This window comes from Myotis nattereri (genome assembly GCF_964212035.1).
Source record: "Myotis nattereri genome assembly, chromosome: 11".
Classification (NCBI taxonomy): Eukaryota; Metazoa; Chordata; class Mammalia; order Chiroptera; family Vespertilionidae; genus Myotis; species Myotis nattereri.
In genome coordinates, this window is record NC_138086.1 from 25871555 (window position 1) to 25894468 (window position 22914).

General features: G+C 41.7%; 1 protein-coding gene across 2 annotated transcripts in view; it reads left to right on the forward strand.

Moving 5' to 3' along the window:
* BPGM (bisphosphoglycerate mutase) overlaps positions 1–21219 on the forward strand; it is a 29246-nt gene extending 8027 nt beyond the window's left edge. The window contains exons 2-3 of one of the 2 annotated variants that reach the window (XM_081102137.1): positions 3548–4209; positions 19776–21219. In XM_081102137.1, coding sequence (XP_080958263.1) covers positions 3609–4209; positions 19776–19954 — 780 coding nt within the window. In that variant the 5' untranslated portion in view covers positions 3548–3608 and the 3' untranslated portion in view covers positions 19955–21219. Of the gene's footprint in view, positions 1–3547; positions 4210–19775 lie in introns of those variants that run through there. The other variant, XM_081102138.1, reaches the window with a different exon arrangement.
* Positions 21220–22914: the final 1695 nt, after the last annotated feature.

The following is a 22914-nucleotide window of genomic DNA, read 5'->3' on the forward strand; positions in this document are numbered from 1 at the left end:
CCCGAAAAAAGGGAAGAAAAATGGGGTGGAGGTATTTGGTTGGGAAATACCATTGAGAGGGAGCAGGACCCTGCCCACCCATCACTGCCCCTGTTTCCGCTCCAGGCTATGAGGCACAAACACCCCCAACTAAAGAGAGAAGCAGACAACGGAGATAGTTTGCATTCAGTTCACTTTCAGCTTGGTTACAGCTCCGAGCCGGAGGAAGCATTCCAGGAAGAGTACAAGGTTGAGTGGGAGTTTGATTACAGAGTTGGGACTCTGCAGGCTGGTGGCAAAGGGTTTGGTGAAGGAAGGACAGGAACAAGGAAGCCCAGTACATAGGGGATTAGAGGGTCTGTTTCTTGAAAGAGTGTGTGGGACAATAACAGGGAAAAGCTTGGATTGGAGCCTGGAGGCTTGGGGTCTGCCCATCTCCTGGGCTATGATGGCCTCCCCACTCATCTGCCAGGAGGACATTTCCCTTTAAGTCACAGGTCATACACTAGCAGACCCAATCCAGCATGCAGACATGTTTTGTTTAACTCACATTTAAAAACTATCCAAATGAGTCGCCAGTATTTGTATCAGGTATCACATGAAAATGCGCATTTCCAGGGTTTTTGACAATTGGAAGATCTAGGAACCCCAGTTCTTCAGCCTCACAGGGAAGTGGGCTGGAGCTAAGTAGTAGCTACTCCTTTTTTTTTTTTTTTCCTATAATGTAAACGTTTAGGAACTGAAATTATTATTTTTCTTTTTTTAAAAAGACACTTATGCTAAAAATAAAATGGAATCCGTAGGCTCTCTGTGGTCTGAGTCTTGCACTCTCTCCAGTCTTTGGTTTCAGCAGTCCCATTCTCTTTCAGTTCTTCAGAAAAGTTCTAAGGGTAGTAAGTACCCTTAGGTCAGGGAGACCAGGATATACGAAAGCTTCGTCCATTTACACAGAGTGGCGTCCATCAGAGAAGCATGTGTCTTCCCTGCAGCTCACCACTGTTCCCACCACCCCTGTAGCCCAGCATCACTGCTTTTACACATCTGTCTGTCTGTCTGGCCACTGGGACATGTGAGTTTGCAGGCCATGCCTTAAACTTTATTCAAACTGACGACGAGTGTTGATGAACGCTTGGTATACCATGAGGATTAAAATCTTAAAGATTGCTAACTTTAAACCTCAACAGCGCCTTTGTAAATATTTAGGAGTTAATTAAATGGGAAAAGTCAGTTGATAGCATCAAGGAGGAGAAAGGGAAGTGACTTTTAGTTTGCCTGAGATAGATGCACTAGCTTGGGACCTTACTCTATATTCACTTCCTGTACATGAGTGAGGGAAGGGTATGTATTTGTATAGTCTTTGTGGCTGTAGGACTGTTTCTCTGCCCCAGTGTATATATTTTAAGGGGGGGAGGCAGAGAAAGTGGTTTATTCCTTAAACAAAGTAAGCAAATGCAGCAGATTAAAATACTGCAAAGCTTGGTGGTAGGTGCCTGAGTGTTCTTGCTATATATATATATATATTTTATTCCTTTGGTAGAGTTCATAACCAAAAGATGAGGAAGTGCTTCTGCCTACAAAATTTGTCCATCATATCCCTCTTCATCTGAAGGGAAATAGCTCATTAGCGTAAGAAGGGTTTTCTTGCTTGACAAGACAAAGTAAGGGCTGAGGCAGAGGGACAGTTCATAGCTTCTTTTCTCCACCCCCACGCCCCCCCACCAAAAAACAAGACAATATATTTTATGAGAGATGGATTCAGTTTCTGATGGGCCTAAAGCTTCTACTACTTGGTGGATTAGGGCTCTTTTAAAAAACAATGCAAAAATACCTTTCTTTTGTAAATTACACACACACCCATGTGAATTCATTATTCGGTCTCCCCGGTGCCTTAGAAGGTGTTTGTTCCAGCCTGAACTTCATTAGCGTCATGATTATTCTGCTTCTGGACACCAGTAATCACCTAGCTAAATACTGCCCACATGCCTTCATCCCACTCTCTGTTCTTCTGACACCCTGCTGCCCCTCTGGGCTGAGGGTAGAGGCATCACTGTCCCTCTGGAAATTCTCAGTGAGGACCTTCAGCTGAGCGCGGAGCTCAGGCTCTTCCAGTGACCTCATGCTTTTCTCCCTGCTCCACATGTGCTAAAGCCTCAAACCTGGTGCTTGACAAGAAAGGGAAATCATAAACCCAACTGCTGGAGCCTTTCAACTTGCAAATCACCTCAACCTGCTGCCTTCCTCAGGTCCTCCGTTTGCCTTCCTCCGAAGCCTCATCTTAAAGCCCTTTCCCACCTTCAGAATCTTTAGGAATTAGTAAAGAAAGGAAGAAACTAGCTCCCGATTCCAATTAACTTTGTCCCTGACGGTTATATAACTGTGGCTGAATCACAGTTTTCGTGGGACGGAAAATCTGCAGCTAATGGAAGTTGCCAAGAGTGGCAGAAGACCAGGCCCCAATGTTCATGTAATCTTTGCTCCCCAGTGTGGCAAACGCTGGGGTGGAGGTGGAGAGTGCTGGGCATGTAAACCAAACAGCATTTGTCAGTGAAGATACGTCCGCTGCAAGGTGAGCGAAGGCAGGCCGACGCAGCCAGGCAGCAGAGTCCTGGGAGACAGAGTGGCCCAGCAGATCTCTGGGGCAGCAGCTTAACTTAGCAAGTTCAGAACATGTTTTGGTTGCCTGCTCCACTTCACTAGATTCTTCTCCCGCTGAGATGTGGCTGGTGTGTGTAGGACAGTTGAAGGGTTGGGAGGAGGAGGAGGAGGAGGCAGGGCCTCCTTATCATTGAGCTGCTTCTCACTCCTGCAGACCTGCTCCTGTAATCTGGTTCTACACGCAGCAATTGCTCAGCTGCGTGCATTTGATAACTTGTTTTGCATCCGGATTTATTCCTGCCAAAAGCACTATCTCGAGGCAGGTGAGAGATTATTTAGGTGAATACCATGTTTGGTGTTAACGTCACTTTAAATCACTTTTAATGTTGTTTGAATGTTGAAACTTAGATTTTCTTGTATGTGGTGTAGCCTGTGGCATTGAGAACTAGTTGCCAACAATCGTTGATTTAAATACCAGATAAATGTGGTGGTTTATTGAATTAACATGTTTAATGACGTCTTCAGTGAGGTGAGGCTGGTAAATATTCTTTTTCCACCAGAGGAAAAACAATGAGAAGGATGCTGTCAATCTAGAGTCTGTTACTAGTCATCTTTGTAGACATCTCCACCTCATTCTGGTAAAGCCTTTCTTCTGTAAATAAACTGCCTTTGATCTGGCGGAAACGCAGCATGCCATTAGAATGAAGTGTTCTCATTATTTTACATCATGCAATTAACATACTATCTAGCCATCAGAAAATTTAAGTCAACTAGGTTTCCTGTAATTAATTATCTGTAGAATATGCCTTTATGTGCCATAGTGAATGAGTTGCCGGATGTCTGATATCAACCTGTTTAAAGGAATTGCCCTAGTTTATTTTAGAAATCGGCTGTGATAAGGTTGTGCTTCCTTTCCCAGGTAGTCAGCTGAATGAAGAATATAACTTATGCGTTTTGTTTCTTCTCTTTCCAGATGTATTTCTGTCATTGAACATTGGCCCATTTGAAGGCACGAGGGAAGCTCAGCCATCAGTATGTCCAAGTACAAACTGATCATGTTAAGACATGGGGAGGGTGCTTGGAACAAAGAGAATCGTTTTTGTAGCTGGGTGGATCAGAAACTGAACGACGAAGGCCTGGAGGAAGCTCGGAACTGTGGGAAGCAACTGAAAGCGCTAAACTTTGAGTTTGATCTGGTGTTCACATCCGTTCTTAATCGGTCCATCCACACAGCCTGGCTGATCCTGGAAGAGCTAGGGCAGGAGTGGGTTCCTGTGGAAAGCTCCTGGCGTCTGAATGAGCGTCACTACGGAGCCTTGATCGGTCTCAATAGGGAGAAAATGGCTTTGAATCATGGCGAAGAGCAAGTGAGGATCTGGAGAAGAAGCTACAATGTGACCCCGCCACCCATTGAAGAGTCTCATCCTTACTACCAGGAAATCTACAGTGACCGGAGGTATAAAGTGTGCGATGTACCTGTGGATCAACTGCCACGGTCTGAAAGTTTAAAAGATGTTCTGGAGAGACTCCTTCCCTTTTGGAATGAAAGGATTGCTCCTGAAGTGTTACGTGGCAAAACCATTCTGATATCTGCTCATGGAAATACCAGTAGGGCACTCCTGAAACATCTGGAAGGTACCATCTTTATGCTACTACTTATTAGAGGTTGCTAATGTTATTGTTACACCTTACTCTGGAAAGGACATGCTGTTTTAGCTAACAATGCACAGTTTACATAATAGACTTTCCTTCCCTATTCTCTTTGGTCACTTTAGTCTTTTAAGAATCATTTTGTTCTAGAAGTAAAAAAATTCTCTTTTCTATTCATAGTATCTGGAGCAGTAGCTATCAAACTTGAGCAAGCATCAGAATCACCGGGAGGGAGAACTTGGTCTACCACAGGTTGCTGGCCTTGCCCTCGGCGTTTCTGAATCTGAAGGCCTGGTGTCCCAGCCTAAGAATTTGCATTTCTGAGAAATTTTCAGATGTTGATACTGCTGCTGGGGGTTCTCCATTTTGAGGATCCTGAACTAAAGCACTATGTAGCTTTGTTATAGAAAGATAAAAGGAGGCTAGGGTGGGGAGAGGTTTCTGTAGAAATGTTATTTGAAGTAAACTTATCTGAGTCTTTCAAGATCAGTAAAATTATCTAGACTTCAGTTTTGCTCATGTTCTTCCAACTTAAAACAATTGTTGCTGTGTTTTCAGACCTAGGTGTCTTGAACAGTGCTTTTGTTCTAGTCCTCTCTTTCCAGAGCAGGCTTAGTCCTTGATCGGGAGAAAGTTGTGGGGGAGAGGAGGATAAAAAGATAGCTTATTGGAGATAATCAATAGCCTCAATAATGCTCAATGTTACATTCTAAATGTGTTGTACAATGTACTGTATTGCTACCTGTCTCTTAAGTTAATACGAACTAAATGAACTCTTTTGAGGACTCAGGCTCACCATTTTGGGGCATCAGTGATTGCACTGTGAAGTTTTCAGGGCATTTCTCACCCCCCTTTCTCCCTTCACTAAGTAACATTATCCGGTTGTGCTTTTGGAGTGATCTGCTCTGTCTGGTGTTTTCTTGTCTATCAGCATGTCAGCAGTTGACTTTCTGATATTCTAGTGCATTTCTCTAACATCCCTTTTCCATTCTGCTTTACTTTTCTATATGGGGCTGTGAGAAATGAAAGGGTTAACCTCATATGTGAATTAAGTGAAAATAGGTTGTTGGTAACAAAATAAAGTGATCTTTATAAGATTTTACTGTAAACTTTTTAGCATGTGTTTTTTTTAGCCCTAATTTTTATAACATGGCCAACAGCCAAATCATTACTCGTATACCTGCATCCATTAGTTGTGCAGAAATCTAAGATCTCCAGACTTTATTGGCTGTTAAAAAACTTTATTGTCTAGACATGGCGCTCGCTCTGTTTGTATGTGTGTGTATATATCTTATTTACTCAACTATTTATATAAAGGGCTCTATTCTTCCTTCTTCAGAACAGATGTTTGGTTAAGTGATATTTAACTTCATCATTATTGGACTATAGTACTTTATTGTTTGAAGAAGAATTGAGGCTCCTCTTAGGATGACAACAGCAGACTGAAATTCAGAATTTCAAAGTTTCTTCCAGAAGATGTACTCTTTTTCACATGCCATGTTTCTTTTTTCAGAGATGGAACTTAGCTCTCTTTGTGGCCAGGCACCATTCCCTTGTCTTAGCTAGGAAATCCTCCCTTTAAAAACAAAACCCTGCCATTTAGTATCATCTACTCTCCTATCTTCAGGTTTAGATGTCTTTAAGATTATTCTGTAGCCCTACCATAGCTCATTCTAGTGTTCCTCTTATTAGTGCATTGATGATTTAACTATTTGTTACTGTTCTTTTTTGAAGGAAGTAGGATGGTTTAACAAATGGTGCCAAAGAAAAGGCAAGCTTACACACAGAAAAGTTTACTTTATATATTTAAGAGAGGTTTTGAAACCATTAATAATTTATTGAGAAACAATTAAATGGTATAGCTGTTTTGGAAAACAATCTGGCAGTTCTCTGACAGGTTAAATATAGAGTTACCATATGATCCAGCAATTCCACTCCTAGGTATATATCTGTTTTAGTTTCCTAGTGCTAATGTAACAAAATACCAAAAACTGGATTACTTAAAGCAACAGATGGTAATTTTTTCATAGCTTGAGGGACTAGAAGTCCTAAATAAAGATGTTGGCAGGGTCATGCTCTCTCTTAGTAGCTTTAGGAAAGAATCCTTTCATGCCTTTTGTACCTTCTGCTGATTGCTGGAAATCTACAAATCTGTTCCTTAGTTTGCAGATCTATCACTGCAAACCCCTGTCTTCACTTGGCTTTCTCTCTGTGTATATCTCTGATTCTTGTCCAAATTTCCCCCTTTTGTCCTTACATCAGTAATACTGGACTAGTGCCTACCCCATTGGCCTCATTTTAACTTGGTTACCTCTATAAAAAACCTATTTCCAAAAAAGGTCACTTACTGAGGTATTGGCAGTTAGGACTTCAACATATCTCTTTATTTGGGGGGGGAGGGGGCGTAAGGGGATAGAATAGATACTAAGATAATTGAAAACATATATCCATACCAAAAAATTTAAACAAACCTTAATAGCAGTATTATTCATGGTAGTGAAAATGTGGATGCAACCCAAATGCCCATTAACTGGTGGTTGGATAAATTAAATGTGGGATGTCTGTACAATGGAATATTATCTACATATATAAAAGCCTAAGTGACTGTCCGACCAGTAGCTATGATGTGCAATGACCACCAGGGAGAAGACGCTCAACACAGGAGTGGCCAAGCGACAGCAACTTTGCAGAGTGCCCCCCTGCACTCCGGGACCCCTCAGGGGATGTCGGACTGCCAGTTTTGGCCCAATCCCCGTAGGCCAGGCTGAGGGACCCCACCTGCCAGAGGGACCCCGCTCACTCCACAGATGGCCTTTGAGTTCCGGCACCGCCCCAGGTGCAGCCGGCCAGGGAGGGACCATGGGAGGTTGGCTCCAGTGCATGTCTGGCCCATCTTGCCCAGTCCCACCCTGCCAGCCACCTTCTAATTAATTTCCTTTCAATGTGCACGAATCTGTGCACCGGGCCTCTAATTCAGCAATAAAAAAGAATAAAATACTGATACATGTTACAACATGGATGAACCTCAAAATTGCTACAATAGAAGAAACAAATCACAGAGGATCATCCTGTATAATAAAAGGCTAATATGCAAATAGATTGAACGGTGGGACAACTGAACAATTGGTTGCTATGACATGAGCTGACCACCAGTGGGCATGTGCGGAACATGGCGGGCGTTGGCCACGGTGGGATGGTAGAGCAGGTGAGCGAGGGCACCAGACCAAGACAGGGTACCAGTTGCTGTCATTGGGGCGAGCCTCTGTTGGTAACTGAAAATTCTTTGCTCCTGTGTGCCATGGTCCCACCCGGCACTTGCACCTGCTGCTGGCACCGGAGCCGCCACTCACACCCACTGCCAGCACCAGCCTTGCTCACACCCGTAGCTAGCGCTAGAGCAGCCACTCACACTCACTGCCAGTGCTTGGCGCTGGTCCTGATCACTTGGCTCCATCAGTGGGTGCAGGTGGCGGCTGCTGGCCCTGTTCACCCCTGAGGGCTTCTCCACCTCCCCCTGCTCCTGAGGGGTGATCAAGGCAGCAGCTGCTGCTCGCACCCACTGCTGGCACCAGCCCCAATCACTCTGTGCCGTCAGTGGGTGCAAGCGGGGCTGGTGCCGCCAGTGTGTGGCGGTGGGAGTGTGGCTGCTGGCAGACAGGGGACCTGGGGCCAAGGTGGGAGGGGCTGGGCAAGGGCACGGAGGATGGGCCGATACCCGCCCCTGTGCCTGCTGCAGCCTCGTGGACCACAGTTCAAGGTGCACAAATTCGTGCACTGCACCCCTAGTATATTTTAGGATTCTATTTCTATGAAATGTCCAGAATAGGCCAATCTACGGAGACAAAAAGTAGATTGTATCTGGAACTGGGGTGAAGGTGAAGGAGTGCATGGAGTGAAGCATGACTGCTAATGGGTGCAGGGTTTCTGGTTGGGGTAGTGGAAATGTTCTTAAATGTATTATGGTGATGGTTACACAAGTCTGAATATATTAAAAGCCATTGAATTGTACACTTTAAATGGGTGAATTGAATGATATGTGAGTTATCATTGAACCTGCAAAAATAACTACATTAATGGGACTGAAAGATGAAAGGATTTGACATTGGCCTAGAAAAAAATAGTTTAGGGCAGAGAAGCATTGAGCAGACTGTCAAATTACAGTGGGAAGGCTGGGAAGTGTTGGAGGGGGAGCGGGTAAGAGATCAACCGAAGGACTTGTATGCATGCATATAAGCATAACCAATGGACACAAGACACTGGGGGGGGGGGGCATTTGCCGGGGGGTAAGGGAGGCCGGGCGAAGGTCAATGGGGGAAAAAAAGGAGACATATGTACTACTGTCTGTAATACTTTAAACCAGTGGTTCTCAACCTGTGGGTCGTGACCCCTTTGGTGGTCAAATGACCCTTTCACAGGGGTCACTTAAGACCATCCTGCATATCAGATATTTACATTATGATTCATAACAGTAGCAACATTACAGTTATGAAGTAGCAACGAAAATAATTTTATGGTTGGGTCACAACATGAGGAACTGTATTTAAAGGGCCAGAAGGTTGAGAACCACTGCAAAATAAATTTTTTTAAAAAAAGTGATAACAAAGTAGAAATGTGTGGATGTAAAGTATCCTATATAATAAGAGATGGATATGCTAATTCGCCCAGATATGCTAATTAGCCACGACCAGTATGCAAATTCATCATCACTCTAACACATAAGATGGCCAGCAGGGGAAGGCAGTTGTGGGAGATCAAGCCAGCAGGGGAGGACAGTTGGGGGCAACCAGGCCTGCAGGGGAGGGCAGTTGGGGGGGATCAGGCCTGCAGGGGAGGGCAGTTGGGGGGGACCAGGCCTCAGGGGAGGGCAGTTGGGGGGGACCAGGCCTCAGGGGAGGGCAGTTGGGGGGCGATCAGGACTGCAGGGAGGGCAGTTGGGGGGGACCAGGCTTGCAGGGAAGGGCAGTTGGGGGGGACCAGTGCTGCATGGGAGGGCAGTTGGGGGGGACCAGGTCTGCAGGGAGGGCAGTTGGAGGGGACCAGGCCTACAGGGGAGGGCAGTTAGGGGCAAATGGACCTGCAGGAGAGGGCAGTTGGGGGTGACCAGGCCTGCAGGGGAGGGCAGTTGGGGGGACCAGGTCGGCAGGGGAGCAGTTAGGGGCAATCAGGCTGGCAGGGGAGCAGTTAGGCATTGATCAGGCTGGCAGGGGAGTGGTTAGGGGGTGATCAGGCTGGCAGGCAGAAGCAGTTAGGGGCAATCAGGCAGGCAGGCAGGTGAGTGTTTGGGAGCCAGCAGTCCAGATTGGAAAGGGTGCAGGCTTGGCTGAGGGACGCATGCACGCACGCACGCGTGCACACACACACCATGCATGAATTTCATGCACCGGGCCTCTAGTAGAATCAATAAAAATTTAGAACACAGCTTTGACCATTGGGACAGAAATGAATTTACAGGAATCCCTGAGAAATTAGCAGGCTTTAGTACTCAGGCTTCATTTAACCTTTCTTCTGAAGATCTTTTTTTTTTTTTAGTTGGAGGTATGGAACTGTATCACATTTCAGAGATTAATTTATTTGAATCAATCTTAAATTATAATTCCTACCTCTATTACTATAGACTTTATAGAAAATGTTTTATTTGGGAAATAATTGAGTTAAAACATTGGCATTCGTGCTGGAAGAGGTCAATTGTATGAAGAGACTTGAGTAGGAAGTATGTGAAAGTAGAAAAAGGTATAGGGCTGGCAGCTATCTGCAGGGAAGAAGGTGTATATGAGGGAGACAGGGAATAGAAATGGTAGGGTTGGTGCCCAGGGAGAATGGCAGACATTCAGGGAAAAAAATTCTCAGAAAAGTCAGAATATGCTATTAGGCACAAGCCTGTGGCTCGGGAAACAAATGGAGTCTATGTGAAGATTGAGATTTGTCCATTGGGAGACAGACATAAAGTGGTTTGTAATGTTGGCTCACCCATTCTGGGTATAACAACTTTGCTCCTTTTTGGCCTATAGTGCCCCCTGGTGGTACTGTTGGTAATATTCGTGGAGTTCTTTGATCTTGCTGTGATTCCCTATATAGGTGATTTACTCCCATGCCAAACATGGAAGAAATTATTTCATGTGCATGAAAAAGACTGGAGTATATTTTTAGGATAACTTCATAAATTAATTCTCTTATTTTCTACATGCAGTTTTCCACTAATAGAATTTCTCTTGTAGAGAATATTGAAGAATAAGATCCAAGCATTCTGCCTTGGCCAGATGGGTCAACTGGGGATATGATAGAACTATTTTGGACACCAAAACGGGTGAATTTTGCTGTATGTAAATTTACCTCAATTTTATAAGATCCGCCTTTATCTAGTGAAGTGACCATTGCTCTAATTGGGATCTTGTCTTTTGTTTCACAAAATAATAAACTAGATGAGTTGTCCGTTAGTAGAATTAAATGAAAGTTGCTATGTACATCTACCTGTCCCTTTGAAAACTAACCTGGAGGGCATCATTATGCTTTCTCAACAAACACTTCAGGAGCTCTTGGTGCAGACTTTATTTAGCATCAATTCTAGCCCATGGTCAGTATATAGAATTCCCTCTTAACGTCCTTCTTCCTTCTTCATAAGAAGTTTTGTACAAGCTCCTGGACCAGCCGTGGGCAAACTACGGTCCACGGGCCGGATCCGGCCCGTTTGAGATGAATAAAACTTGAAAAAAAAGACCGTACCCTTTTATGTAATGATGTTTACTTTGAATTTATATTAGTTCACACAAACACTCCATCCATGCTTTTGTTCCAGCCCTCCGGTCCAGTTTAAGAACCCATTGTGGCCCTCGAGTCAAAAAGTTTGCCCACCCCTGTCCTGGACCATGAATTTTTGTACTTGAGGTCTTGAGCTCCGTTAGGAAAGGTTTTCCTGCCCCCAAACTATTTCTTGTCATTTGCCACCAAATTCTAAGTTCTATTCTTCATTGGGCCTTCCATCTATTTTTTTTCGTTTTCACAACCAGCTAGTCTAGGAGTGGGTCACCAAGGACCTCCTGGAGTCAAAGCAGAAGAACAGCACAGGGGGAAGCGCGCGTTCCTGATTCAGAGCTAGGCAGCACTCCTGTACAGGAACTGCAAACACAGGAACCACATGCCAGTGCCTAGGCCTGGGCAGGGTGGCCTCTACCCTGTGAAAGTGCTTACTTATGTAATATCTCTGCTCTTAAATTATATGTAATTTGGGGATTTGCTTTACTTTTAACTTGAGAGTAGTTCTTAGTACTTAGAAGAAAGAAGAGTTAGAGCAGACATGAAATATTATATAGTAAGAAAATTCCTCCTTAAGGGACTGCTTTACTGATTTTTAGCAGCATAATTACCTATCCCGACAGGTTCAGATTAAAGCAGGGCCCCCTTTCACTGGTTCAGACACTCTCCTCCCAAAGTACCACCCTGAAAACTCCTCTACCAGGCTTAGTATCTAAAAGCATGCTCTTCTGTAGCATTCCAGACAGGCGTGTGTTTCATTCTCTGTGGTTGGCATAGTCACTTCCTGTTTGTTTCCTGCTGGCCCACAGTGAAGGCAAGGCCAGGTCCTGAACTGAGGCAGTGGATGCAGTCTGCATCTTGCCAGCGGAAGTGGATTGTTTAGTCTGGGTTCAAGCACAGGGCTAGGCAGTCTCAAGTTTGGAATAAGAGTGGCATGCAAGAGACTCATGAAAGACATACTTGATCCCTGAAGAATTGCGTGCAGCTGTACACATAACAAGGCACAGAAGTGGTCAGATGAAATTAGAGAATCAGGGAGGAAAGGTCAGCTGGAACTCACTGTGGGACAGGGACAGGCGAGTAAGTCACCTTTGACATTTTAATGTGATATTTTCAGAAGCAGCAAATTCAGGCATCTCTTTTATGAAACAAATACTAGCTTCGTGGAATAGTTAAACTTTCTCTAATAAGTATAATTTATTTATAGAAATCTTAAGAGTTGTAGGCTATTTAACTATAAAATTAAATGTAGAATGGATTCTTCTCTCTGCCTTATTCTAAATTAGAAGCTGTTATCCTATCATCATGTTACAATCTATACTAGTAATAATAAAAGCATAATATGCTAATTAGACTGGACATCCTTCTGACGAAGCTGGGGCTTCCAGGGAAGCCCAGGTCCCAGGTGCCAGAGGGAAGCCGGTGCCAGCAGCCAGGGGAAGAAAGGCCTACTCTTGCACAAATTTCGTGCATCGGGCCTCTAGTATTCAAATAACCCATTCCTAGTTGTTCCCCAGCCATTCTTAAGTTGTATATATATATATAGCATTCAAATCTTAAAGAGTTTTCATTAAACATAGGTAGATCATCTATAAAATTCAGAATTTCTTCTTCTTTTTTTTAGAATTTCTTATGTTAGCTCTTATTTTGGCAATATAAGAATACAGAACACTTATCATGAATACCCCATAGTGGGGTTTGAATTATGACTTGCTTGATTGGGAAAGGGAAGTGAGGCATGGGTGGGACCTCATACTTGAATGATTTGGCAAAACTGTTTTCCTCTTTTTCTAATCCCCCAAAATATGCATGTTAGAAGTAGGGTTTCCTCTTGTCCTATGACAAATTTGAATCCCTCAACATCTTTTCTCCTATTTCCTGATACTCAAAGATTTTGAACAAATACTTTGGAGAAAACCAAAGAAAATACATAGAAGACAAATTTAATATGAATTGTTTACTTTATTAGCACTAAATCCAAGCAGTCTTCTGTTCAACTTTTTCAATTCTCTTTTTTTCCTGGTAAGGTAATGAAGAGAAGACAATCTCTAATCAAGGCTTCAACAATAAAAGAGTAGATTTAATTTGAAAGCCCAAGGAGTTCAGATTCATTCATTTCAGCTATGTGCTAATGGTCTGTTAAATCAGGTATTGTTCTTGGTGTAAGGGTACGGCACCTATAATTAGACACACAAAGTCCTTACTTTGAGGAACTATGTCTTCACTTGGATCTCTTTCTAAAACTTAGCCAATATTGTACTCCTGAAAGGCCTCAGAATGCTTTCATGTGTAGGCTTTATGTAATAGAGTTTTTAGTTAATGTTTTATTCCTTATAGCCTATATTTATATATTAAAGGTAGACATATAATACATACAGTTATATGTATAATTTCTGGATCCTAGCAGCCAACACATAATAGTGGTCCTTACTGTTGAACATTTGCTAAATTGTTTTAGTGGGTAAGGTACTATTCCAAGATCATGGGTGATATAGGGTTGGATAAAAAATGGTTCCTCTCCAGGGAGCTTATAATCCTGGTGGGAGAAGTGAGCATATGCACGGCCACTCCAACAAAGTGTGAGTGGTGTAGTATATATACAGTGATCTTAACTGTCTGTGGTTCCTGTTTCTGCTGCGGTGATTTGGGGAGGTGGCTTATAGGTATAGACGTGACTTTCTGAAGTCAATCCTATATGCAGAAAATGAAGTTTGAATTTACCCTTATATTGGTCTTGAGTTGTTTCCCCTTTGATTTACCTACCACCAGACTTTTATTCTTACTTGAAATATCCCAATCATTTAACTTGATTGCAGTTAACTCCTAAAAGCTCCTACATGAAGATTTGAGAATTAAAGGCAAGGAGACATATTGTAATACTTTTAACAATAAAGAATTTTTTTTAAATTTCTTTATTGGTTAAGGTATTACAAATGGCTCAGTGGATAGAGTGTTGGCCTGCGTACTGAAGGGTCCCAGGTTCGATTCCAGTCAAGGGCATATATACCTTGGCTGCGGGCACATCCCCAGTGGGGGGTGTACAGGAGGCGGCTGGTCGATGTTTCTCGCTCATCGATGTTTCTAACTCTCTATCGCTCTCCCTTCCTCTCTGTAAAAAATATCAATAAAATATATTTTTTTAAAAATGTCTCAATAAAGAATTTTTTTAAAAAAGAATAAAAGGCAGTTGCCCTGGCCTGTGTTGCTCAGTTGGTTGAACCATTGTCTCATATACCAGCAGGTGGCAAGTTTGATTCCCAGTTCAATTTAAAATCAATTTAAAAAGAATTAAAGACAATGGTTGGGGGTTTAGAAGGGGGTGGCTACAGAGGGGTGATAGAAAATCATTGATGCAGGATAAGAACTCTGATGTTTCTTTTCAGAACATGCTTGGATGCTGTATAAAAAAAATCTATACCAGTTATCAGAAGATGTGATATGATGTTCCAGTTAATGAGTTTGTAGCACGGTATTACATAATATAGTATTGATTCAGTTTGGTTTAATCCAGTGCAGATGCATTATTCTAGCCCAGCCGTGGGCAAACTACGGCCCGTTTGAAATGAATAAAACTAAAAAAAAAAAGACCATACCCTTTTATGTAATGATGTTTACTTTGAATTTATATTAGTTCACACAAACACTCCATCCATGCTTTTGTTCTGGCCCTCCGGTCCAGTTTAAGAACCCATTGTGGCCCTCGAGTCAAAAAGTTTGCCCACCCCTGGTCTAGCCTTAGGAGTTCTGCATGCTTAACTTTCTTAGGACAAAGAATGTGACTTATGCCAAAATTGAGCAATGAGTAATGGCTTCACTGTGGTTTTTCCTAATTTGCTATTCAAAATTTGTCTCATTGACTGCTTATTAAACTAGTCTAAGTATTTTAAGTATTTGCAAGTAATTCGTCTGCTGTGTGAATGGCTTGAGTAGTGATTAAAGTGGAATGTCAGCTTTTTTTTTATTGGAAACATTCCTATTTTTGTTGAGCTCTCCTTCCTTTGTAGATGAAAAATTATAGTTCTCATGGCCTTTGTGTAGTTGTTTCTTTGATTTGATCCCGCACACCTAAGGTGTAGGCATGCGCTTGAGAGTGGTGCTATTAAAGAGAGGACCTGCTAGATCTGGTTAGATCTGAGGCCACTGTTAAACAAGGACCCTTTTCTAAGGTCACAGACTGTAACCCCCAAACCTCATCATGATGGCAGTGTGTGAGCTATTTCAAGAGGACCGGACAAATGTGTTCACATCCTTTCCTAGTATTGAAAATATGAGAACACTGTAGCAAGGGAACATCCCCAGAAGGAGTCCTTCCACAATGCCAGGTTTATTAGGAGAATAAACCCCATTACACCCTCGTACCTCAGTCTTGACATAGTACTTGATATAACTGTCATGGCTGGCTGTGACTCCATCGTGGATTGACAGGGGTGTCCAAAAAGTCCTCTCTGCTCTGCTCTCTGCATCGTTAGCACCCAGCCTTTCACAAGGGCAGCACATGCACACAAACATTCTCCTCTCTCCTCATGCTGTGGTGGAAATATCCATAGATGAGTCAGATGACCAGAATCGAAGTCCTGGGATTTGGGAATTAAAAAAACAACAATACACCACCAGGTTCAGTTGTACTGCCATAACAGTTTTGCGACTTGAGCAGTTTTATGTAACTTCTCTGGATTTGTTTAGTATTTTTAACGGCCTTATTGAGATATAATTCACATATTATACAATTCACTCGTGTAAAGTATATAGTTCATTGGCTTTCCGTATATTCACAGAGTTGTCCATCCATCACCACAGTTGATTTTAGAACATTTTCATTGCCCTCCAGAGAAACCCTGCACCTACTTGTCACTTACCAGTCCCCTCATTCCCTCTAGTCCTAGGCATCCACTCATCTATTTATAAATTTGCCTAATCTGTACATTTCACATAAATAGAATCATACAGTATGTAGTCTTTTGTGACTTCTTTCACTTAGCATAACATTTCAAGGTTCCTCAGTATTTAGCACTTATTAGCACGTTGTTCCTTTTTATTGCCAAATAATATTCCACTGTATGGATATATTGCACTTGTTTTATCCATGCATCAGTTGATGGACACTTAAGCTGTTTCCACTTTTTGGCTACCATGAATAATGCTGCTGTGAAGCTTCCTGTACAAGTTTTTGTGTGGACCTGTTTTGTGTGGACCTAAGAGTGAAATTGCTAGGTCACATGGTAACGCTATGCTTAACTGTTTGAGGAATTGCCCAAACTGTTTCCAAAGTGTCCATTTTATACGCTTAATTTTACAGTGTACTAGGATTCCAGTTTTCTATATCCTCACCAGCACTTACTTGTAATCTGACATTTTTTAAATTATAGCGGATATGAAGTGGTATCTCATTGTGGTGTTGATTTGCATTTTCTTGATGGCTAATCATGTTGAACATGTTTTCATGTGCCTACTAGCCATTTGTATATCTTTTTTAGAGATATGTCTGTTTAGATCTTTTGCCCATTTTTTAATTTGACCATTTTTCATTTTATTATTGAAGTGTAATAGTTCTGTATATATTCTAGATATAAGTCTCATCAGATAAATGAGTTGCAAAGATTTTCTTCCATTCTGAATTATCTTTTCACTTTTTTGATGGTGTGCTTGAAACACAAACACAATTTTTATATGCCCAGCTTATCTAGTTTTTTTTTTATTATGTTTTTAGTGTCATATGACACTTGCCTAATTCAAGGTCATGAAGTTTTGTCAATTTCTGCAAAAAAAAAAAAAAGTCAGCTGAAATTTTGATAGGGATTTTGTTGAATCCGTATGTTAATTTGGGGAAAACAATGTTTTATAGTGTTCAGAGTAAAAGTTTTGTACTTCTTTGGTTAAATTTATTCCTATGTATGTGATTTGTTTTGTTTCTATTGTAAATGGAATTGTTTTAATTTCATTTTTTATTTGCTCATCACTACTATGTAGAAATATAATTTTTATATAGTCATCTTATTTCTTGCAACATGCTGAACTCACTTATTGATTCAGTTATTTTTTAGTGGGATTGTGTCATCTGAAAATAGAGATAGTTTATCTCTTTCTTTTCAATCTGGATGCCTTTTATTTCCTTTTCTTGTGTAGTTGCCCTGGCTAAAACCTCCAGTACAATGTTGAATAAAAGTGGGAGCTTAGTCATCCTATATAATAATCCTATATAATAAAAGGGTAATATGCAAATTCACGGAGCAGCACAATGACTGGTCGCTATGATGCACACTGATCACCAGGGGACAGACGCTCAACACAGGAGATGCCCCCTGGTAGTCAGTGTGTTCATTCCCACAGGAGGAGCACCACTCAGCCACAAGCCAGGCTGATGGCTTGCGAGCGCAGTGGCCCAACTCCACGGCAATGCTAAGGCTGTCCAACTGCGGGCCTAAGCCATCAGTCGGACATCCTCTGAGGGCTCCCAGACTGCGAAAGGACGCAGGCCAGGCTGAGGGACACCCCACCACCACCACCACCAGTGCACAAATGTCGTGCACCAGGCCTCTAGTTTTAAAATAAAGTCCTAGATCCAAAAATGACTTGTAAAGGTTAATGGTCAGTAATGTTGTCAAGGCCCACAATCTATAAGCAGTGAATCCGAGATGCTGATAGATGTGTATGCTCATAATTTCTATTTCTCCTGGAAAATATTAGTCAAACATGATCATTTTTACTAAACTGTTGTCTCCTAACAAATTTTTTTGCAGTGAAAATTTAGATTAATTGAAGAAATCTTTAAAATCCATCTTTCTCTCCAATTCAATGAGAAATATGCTTACATTCTCTGGGCACAGATAAAACATGGTCCTTGCATGATAGATGAATGTAAACACTAGTCAGTGTCCCAATGTTTCTCATGCCTCTCTCTAAAGTGCCTTTGCTTTTCTTAACCATTCAGAATAAAATAGAGGAACTTTGGTGCTAGAAGAAGCTATCCTCCCTCCTTTTATAAATGAAGAAATAGTTCACTAGAGGTCAAATCCTGGGCATGGTCACAAGTACTATGCATATATACTGGTATAGTAGGCCCTCAGTTACTGGCTGTTGAGTGAGTTAGGCCTAGGGGCCTTCAGAGGATTGGGGTGAGAACTTCTGGGTTCTAAAGCCTCAGTGGTCACCTGGCTCTAAACCTCGTGCTGGTGAATTCTGCTCTGCTGTCTCCAGGGGATGCCTGTAGCAGCTGTTGTGCATCCAGCTGACATATCTGACCTGACGGAACTAGAGGGCTCTCAGAATCCTCCCACTCCGCAGCTGGCTGTCTGGTCTGAACTGATTTGTTCCTTGCAGCTTTAGTTTGGGATAGTAATCTTTTGTAGGGTTATATACAGTGTGGGGACAGGGACTTGGCAGGGCAAAGAAGTGTTTTTAGTAGTCTACCCTTTAAATCTTCCACCCAGAAGAGAATTCCTAATAGGGATGAAGAAACACTGTGCTACACTTTTTCATGTTCCTAATTCCATTTCTACTACCCCACATCCTTGGTAATGGCAAAGGAAGAGTGTGTATTACTTTTTTTAACTTGACAGAGGGAATGTGGAGGCCCAGAAATTCACTTGCCTAAAGTTAAAGAGTTTAGTATATTGAGGGGGACTGGCAGAAGAGGAGATGGGCAGTATACTAGTGTACTGTCCATGGTTTCATAGCTGTTTGAGTATGTACAGTTTGTGTATAGAGTTCTTAGGTAGCTCTCCTGGGCCTAGAATGAAATTCTAATAAAGAACAACCCTAGTGGTTGAGATCCAGTGCAGTGGTTCCGTGACTTTTTGCTGGTGCTATTGCTACGACCATTGGTTAATTAAAATGACAAAGTACATTGAGAACTAACTGATAATAACTTTTTTCTGCCCTCCCAAAGTAAAGACACCCTTCATATTCTTCTTCATACTCTTCAAAGTAAAGACATCATCACCTCCCAAGTAAAGACAACCCTTCATACTCTTCCTCGGAACTTGCTCCACCTCAGTACTTTCTATTAATATAGAACAGAAACATTTGGTTAAAATGTAGAAGTCTATGTAACAAAAGTATGTTTTTAAAATAGATAATTTGAATAGTTTCAGTTATCTTTTAATTTGCTTAACTCTGTCTCTTTTCTCCTTCCTTCTCTTTGCCCATTTTGAACTCAGAAAAACTTGAAGGCATTACTTGGTACAGTAGTTACAGACGCCTGGGTTTGAATCAGGCTCTGCTACTTATGTCTGAGTGATCGTCAGTTGTTTGCTTAACCTGTCTGTGCCAAAACTTGTTACATGGAAAAATAATAACTTGTAACCTCATAGGATTGCAGCAATGATTAAATGAGTTAATACATGTAAAGTGTTTAGAAGAGTACTTGACATGTAGAATGTACCTCGTACATGTTAGCTGTTTTTGTTAAAAGTAGTCATAATAATAAAAATACTATCACTACCACTGCTACTACTGTAGTCTTAATCCAACTCCAACTCTTCTGGTAATTTAGTTTATGTAAAAACCAATTGAAGGTAATTTGTCCATCACACATACCTTCCTCTCCTATCAGTTGGGATGATAAGGGATAGTTGGAGAATGAGGCCGATTTACAAGGCATGACTTATAATCCTGTCCTGACTCCTCCTCATTGGGCTTCCCAAGTAGCTAGAAAGTGTTCCTCTTAACTGGATTTAGCCCAAGCGTTCCACTTCACTCAGTGTTGGAAAACCAACCACTTTCTAATCTATTGAACTAGATTTAAACAGAACCACCTCCAGGGTTGCCTTTAATGCCTTGTTCCTTCCTCTCTTAATCTGCAGGTATCTCAGATGAAGACATTATCAACATTACTCTTCCCACTGGCGTCCCCATTCTCCTGGAACTGGATGAGAACCTGCATGCTGTTGGGCCTCACCAGTTCCTGGGTGACCAAGAGGCTATCCAAGCAGCCATTAAGAAAGTAGATGATCAAGGAAAAGTGAAAAAAGCTGCAAAATAAAGTTTTTTCCAAGTGTTGGCTAGGAATAGCTACAAAAAGGAGTGGCATGCCGTGTGTTATAGGTGCTGATCTCTCCCTCTCCTCTCTCTCCCTTTTCCTGATTTTTCCAGAGCTAGGCTGTGGGGTAAAGTTTGTATCAGTAACTAGGTAACTTACGTTGGCCCAGATAAAGACTTTAGGGTGCCTGAGTGCTTATGTCATAAATCTTACAGGTTACCTCTCCTGCTGGCCCTGTTTTGAGTTAAATTACTCAGCAGTGGGGCTTAATGTCATAAGTTTCTTAGATGGTAGAGTGATAATGGAGGTAGAGTGTAAGGTATTCATCATTCAACAAATCATTATGAAGTCACCACTGACAGGTACTAATTACTGCAGTAAGTAGTTCACTTTTATATTTACTAAGACTTTCTGGGATGATAGGAGACTATATTAGATAACTATACTTAAGTATTTATTATTAGTCTTTTCCTCTAGGAAAAGGGATGTTTTAATAGGTAAGATGAGAGGCCCATTAAATGGGAAAGCCACAGATGGGTTCCTCCACAACAGCCAGCAATAAACAGCAAGGCCCTTTGCCCTGTCTCTAGTCCAGAGACTCCTTTGACATGAGGTGGAATTCCTCTTTGGCAGTTAGAATTAGCAGCACATAGACAACTATAGCTGTTTGTGTTCTCTTATTTTGTTTCTTGAACTTTAATCCTTGGGTACTTAAAATTGGTTTTAAAATAAAGTTCTGTGACCAAAAATGATATCTCCAAGTATCTCTATGTGATTCATAAATATTAGATAAAGGCCTCTGAACTGAAGTCTTCTGCTCATATCTTCCGTAACACTCAGAGTTGCACCTTTTTTTCAACACATAGACACTCTGATTCTCTATAAATTGAAGGTTGGTGTCAAGATGTATAACACAGTGATGTAATTTTATTCACATGAGCAAGGAAAATGATATCTTGGAGTTTGTCACATACATTTATTGTTCATCTGCTGAGGGCTAAGAGTAGCCAGGGTAGGCCATGAACAGAATTGATTGCTTTTCAATCTTAATGATACTGTTTTCCATAGTATGTTTTTAAATACTATAGTTATGTAAGTCATTTCTTTAAGGAACATATATTTCAATGACAAATTCATGTAAAAATTTGTAGCTGTAATAGATGTTATAGATATTTACCATTTTTTATGACTTTCCATTGGTGGATTAGCTCATTGTATCCATGTTATAATAAAACTGGCATTAGAAGAAGACTAATTCTAAAACCCTTGCCACTGCTTGATCTCTCTTTAATCCTTAAGTCAAGATTCACAGAGCATTGGCTGATGAGGTGGCTGAAAAAAAGAGATGAACCTGGTTTGTTCACTGCTGGCCACATCTGTGATGCATAAGAATGTAGAATGTGGATGTTTTACATTTCTGACCAACCACTGGCTTCTCTACTGTAATCCTTCTTTTTAGTCCAATTGCTTAACCAAATGACACTCGTTAGAATTTAGAGATCGGAGTCAACCACCAACTACCAGATATTCCTACAATTACAAAATCTGTGTTGAGGCTGCATCTCAGACCATTTTGAACAGCTTCATCTCTGGAATTGGTCTCTGAATTTTCCAGCCTAAGGGGTGACCATGTCTTAATGCAGCTCAAGATCCTAGAGTTGGATTCTTGCCTTGTCCTGAATCTAGATGTCGACTTCAAGGGGCCCCACCCGCAACATGATATGTTTCTGCATACAGAGCTACACTCACACCCAGTCACTTTGGAATCTTGCAGACTTTCTCAGGTAGGGATCATTTTTGGATGCTTTCTGATACAATTTGGTTTTATTGTTTTTAAGATCTTGGCTGAAATAAATGAAGAAACATTCATGAAAACATGTAAAATTATTTTTAACAACTCCAGCACTTCAACCTTAGATAACCAGAAAGCCTGTTTTCTTTACATGCTTACAAGGTATAGTTTTTGATGTAGGAATTTTTTTATAATTAAACTAGAGGCCCAGTAAGCAAAATTAATGCACTTGGCTGGGGGCGGTGGGGGAGGGGGAGCCCTTAGCCTGGTCTGCACCCTCTTGCAGTCTGGCAGCACTTCGGGGGGGTGGGCCTAAGCCAGCAGTTAGACATCCTTAGTGCTACTGTGGAGGCAAGAGAGGCTCCCGCCACCGCTGCTGTGCTCACCAGCAGTGAGCCCAGCTTCTGGCTAAATGGTGCTCCTCCTGTGGGAACACACTGACCACCAGGGGGCAGCTCCTGCATTGAGCATCTGCCCCCTGGTGGTCAGTGTGCGTCATAGCGACTGGTTGTTCCACCATTTGGTCGATTTTCATATTAGCCTTTTATTATATAGGATTTTTTTTATTATCTTTATTGTTTAAAGTGTTACAGATGTCCTTTCCCCCTCCTCCATTGACCCCCCTCTGATGTAGGAATTTTAATGGTTGCCTAACCATCCTAATTTGGCATCCTTCTGTTCTATGTCAAGCTGGGACCAACAATATGGGGCTTTTTAATTTTATTTTAAATAAATGGCAGACAGCTTGCCTAGAAATTTGGTCCTTGGAGAGGGCAGCGCATTCTATCCATACTGTTTTCCACAGGTTGGGCTTGCCCTGTTACCAGGTATACGTGTCTCCTCTGCCCAGGCTGGAATGATTGTCCCAGTGTGGTAAGATGAGGGCAGTAAGTAGCAAGATGCTACTCCTAGAGTTCTAACTTATAAGTATCTCAGCTGAGTACTGTATCCCACCCAGTACACTGGTAGTTTTTCTACAAGAGAAGTGCTGCTTCAGACAGTGGAGGTTCTTGCATCATTTAACTTGAGCATGGAATTAGCAAAACATCCTGGTCATTATGTCACATATTTTTCCTTGATAAGACGTCCAAGGAAGATTTCTTCATGTGAACTGGTTATTGCCAAACTCAACCAGATTCTTTTTATTTTATTTTACTTATTCTTTATTGAT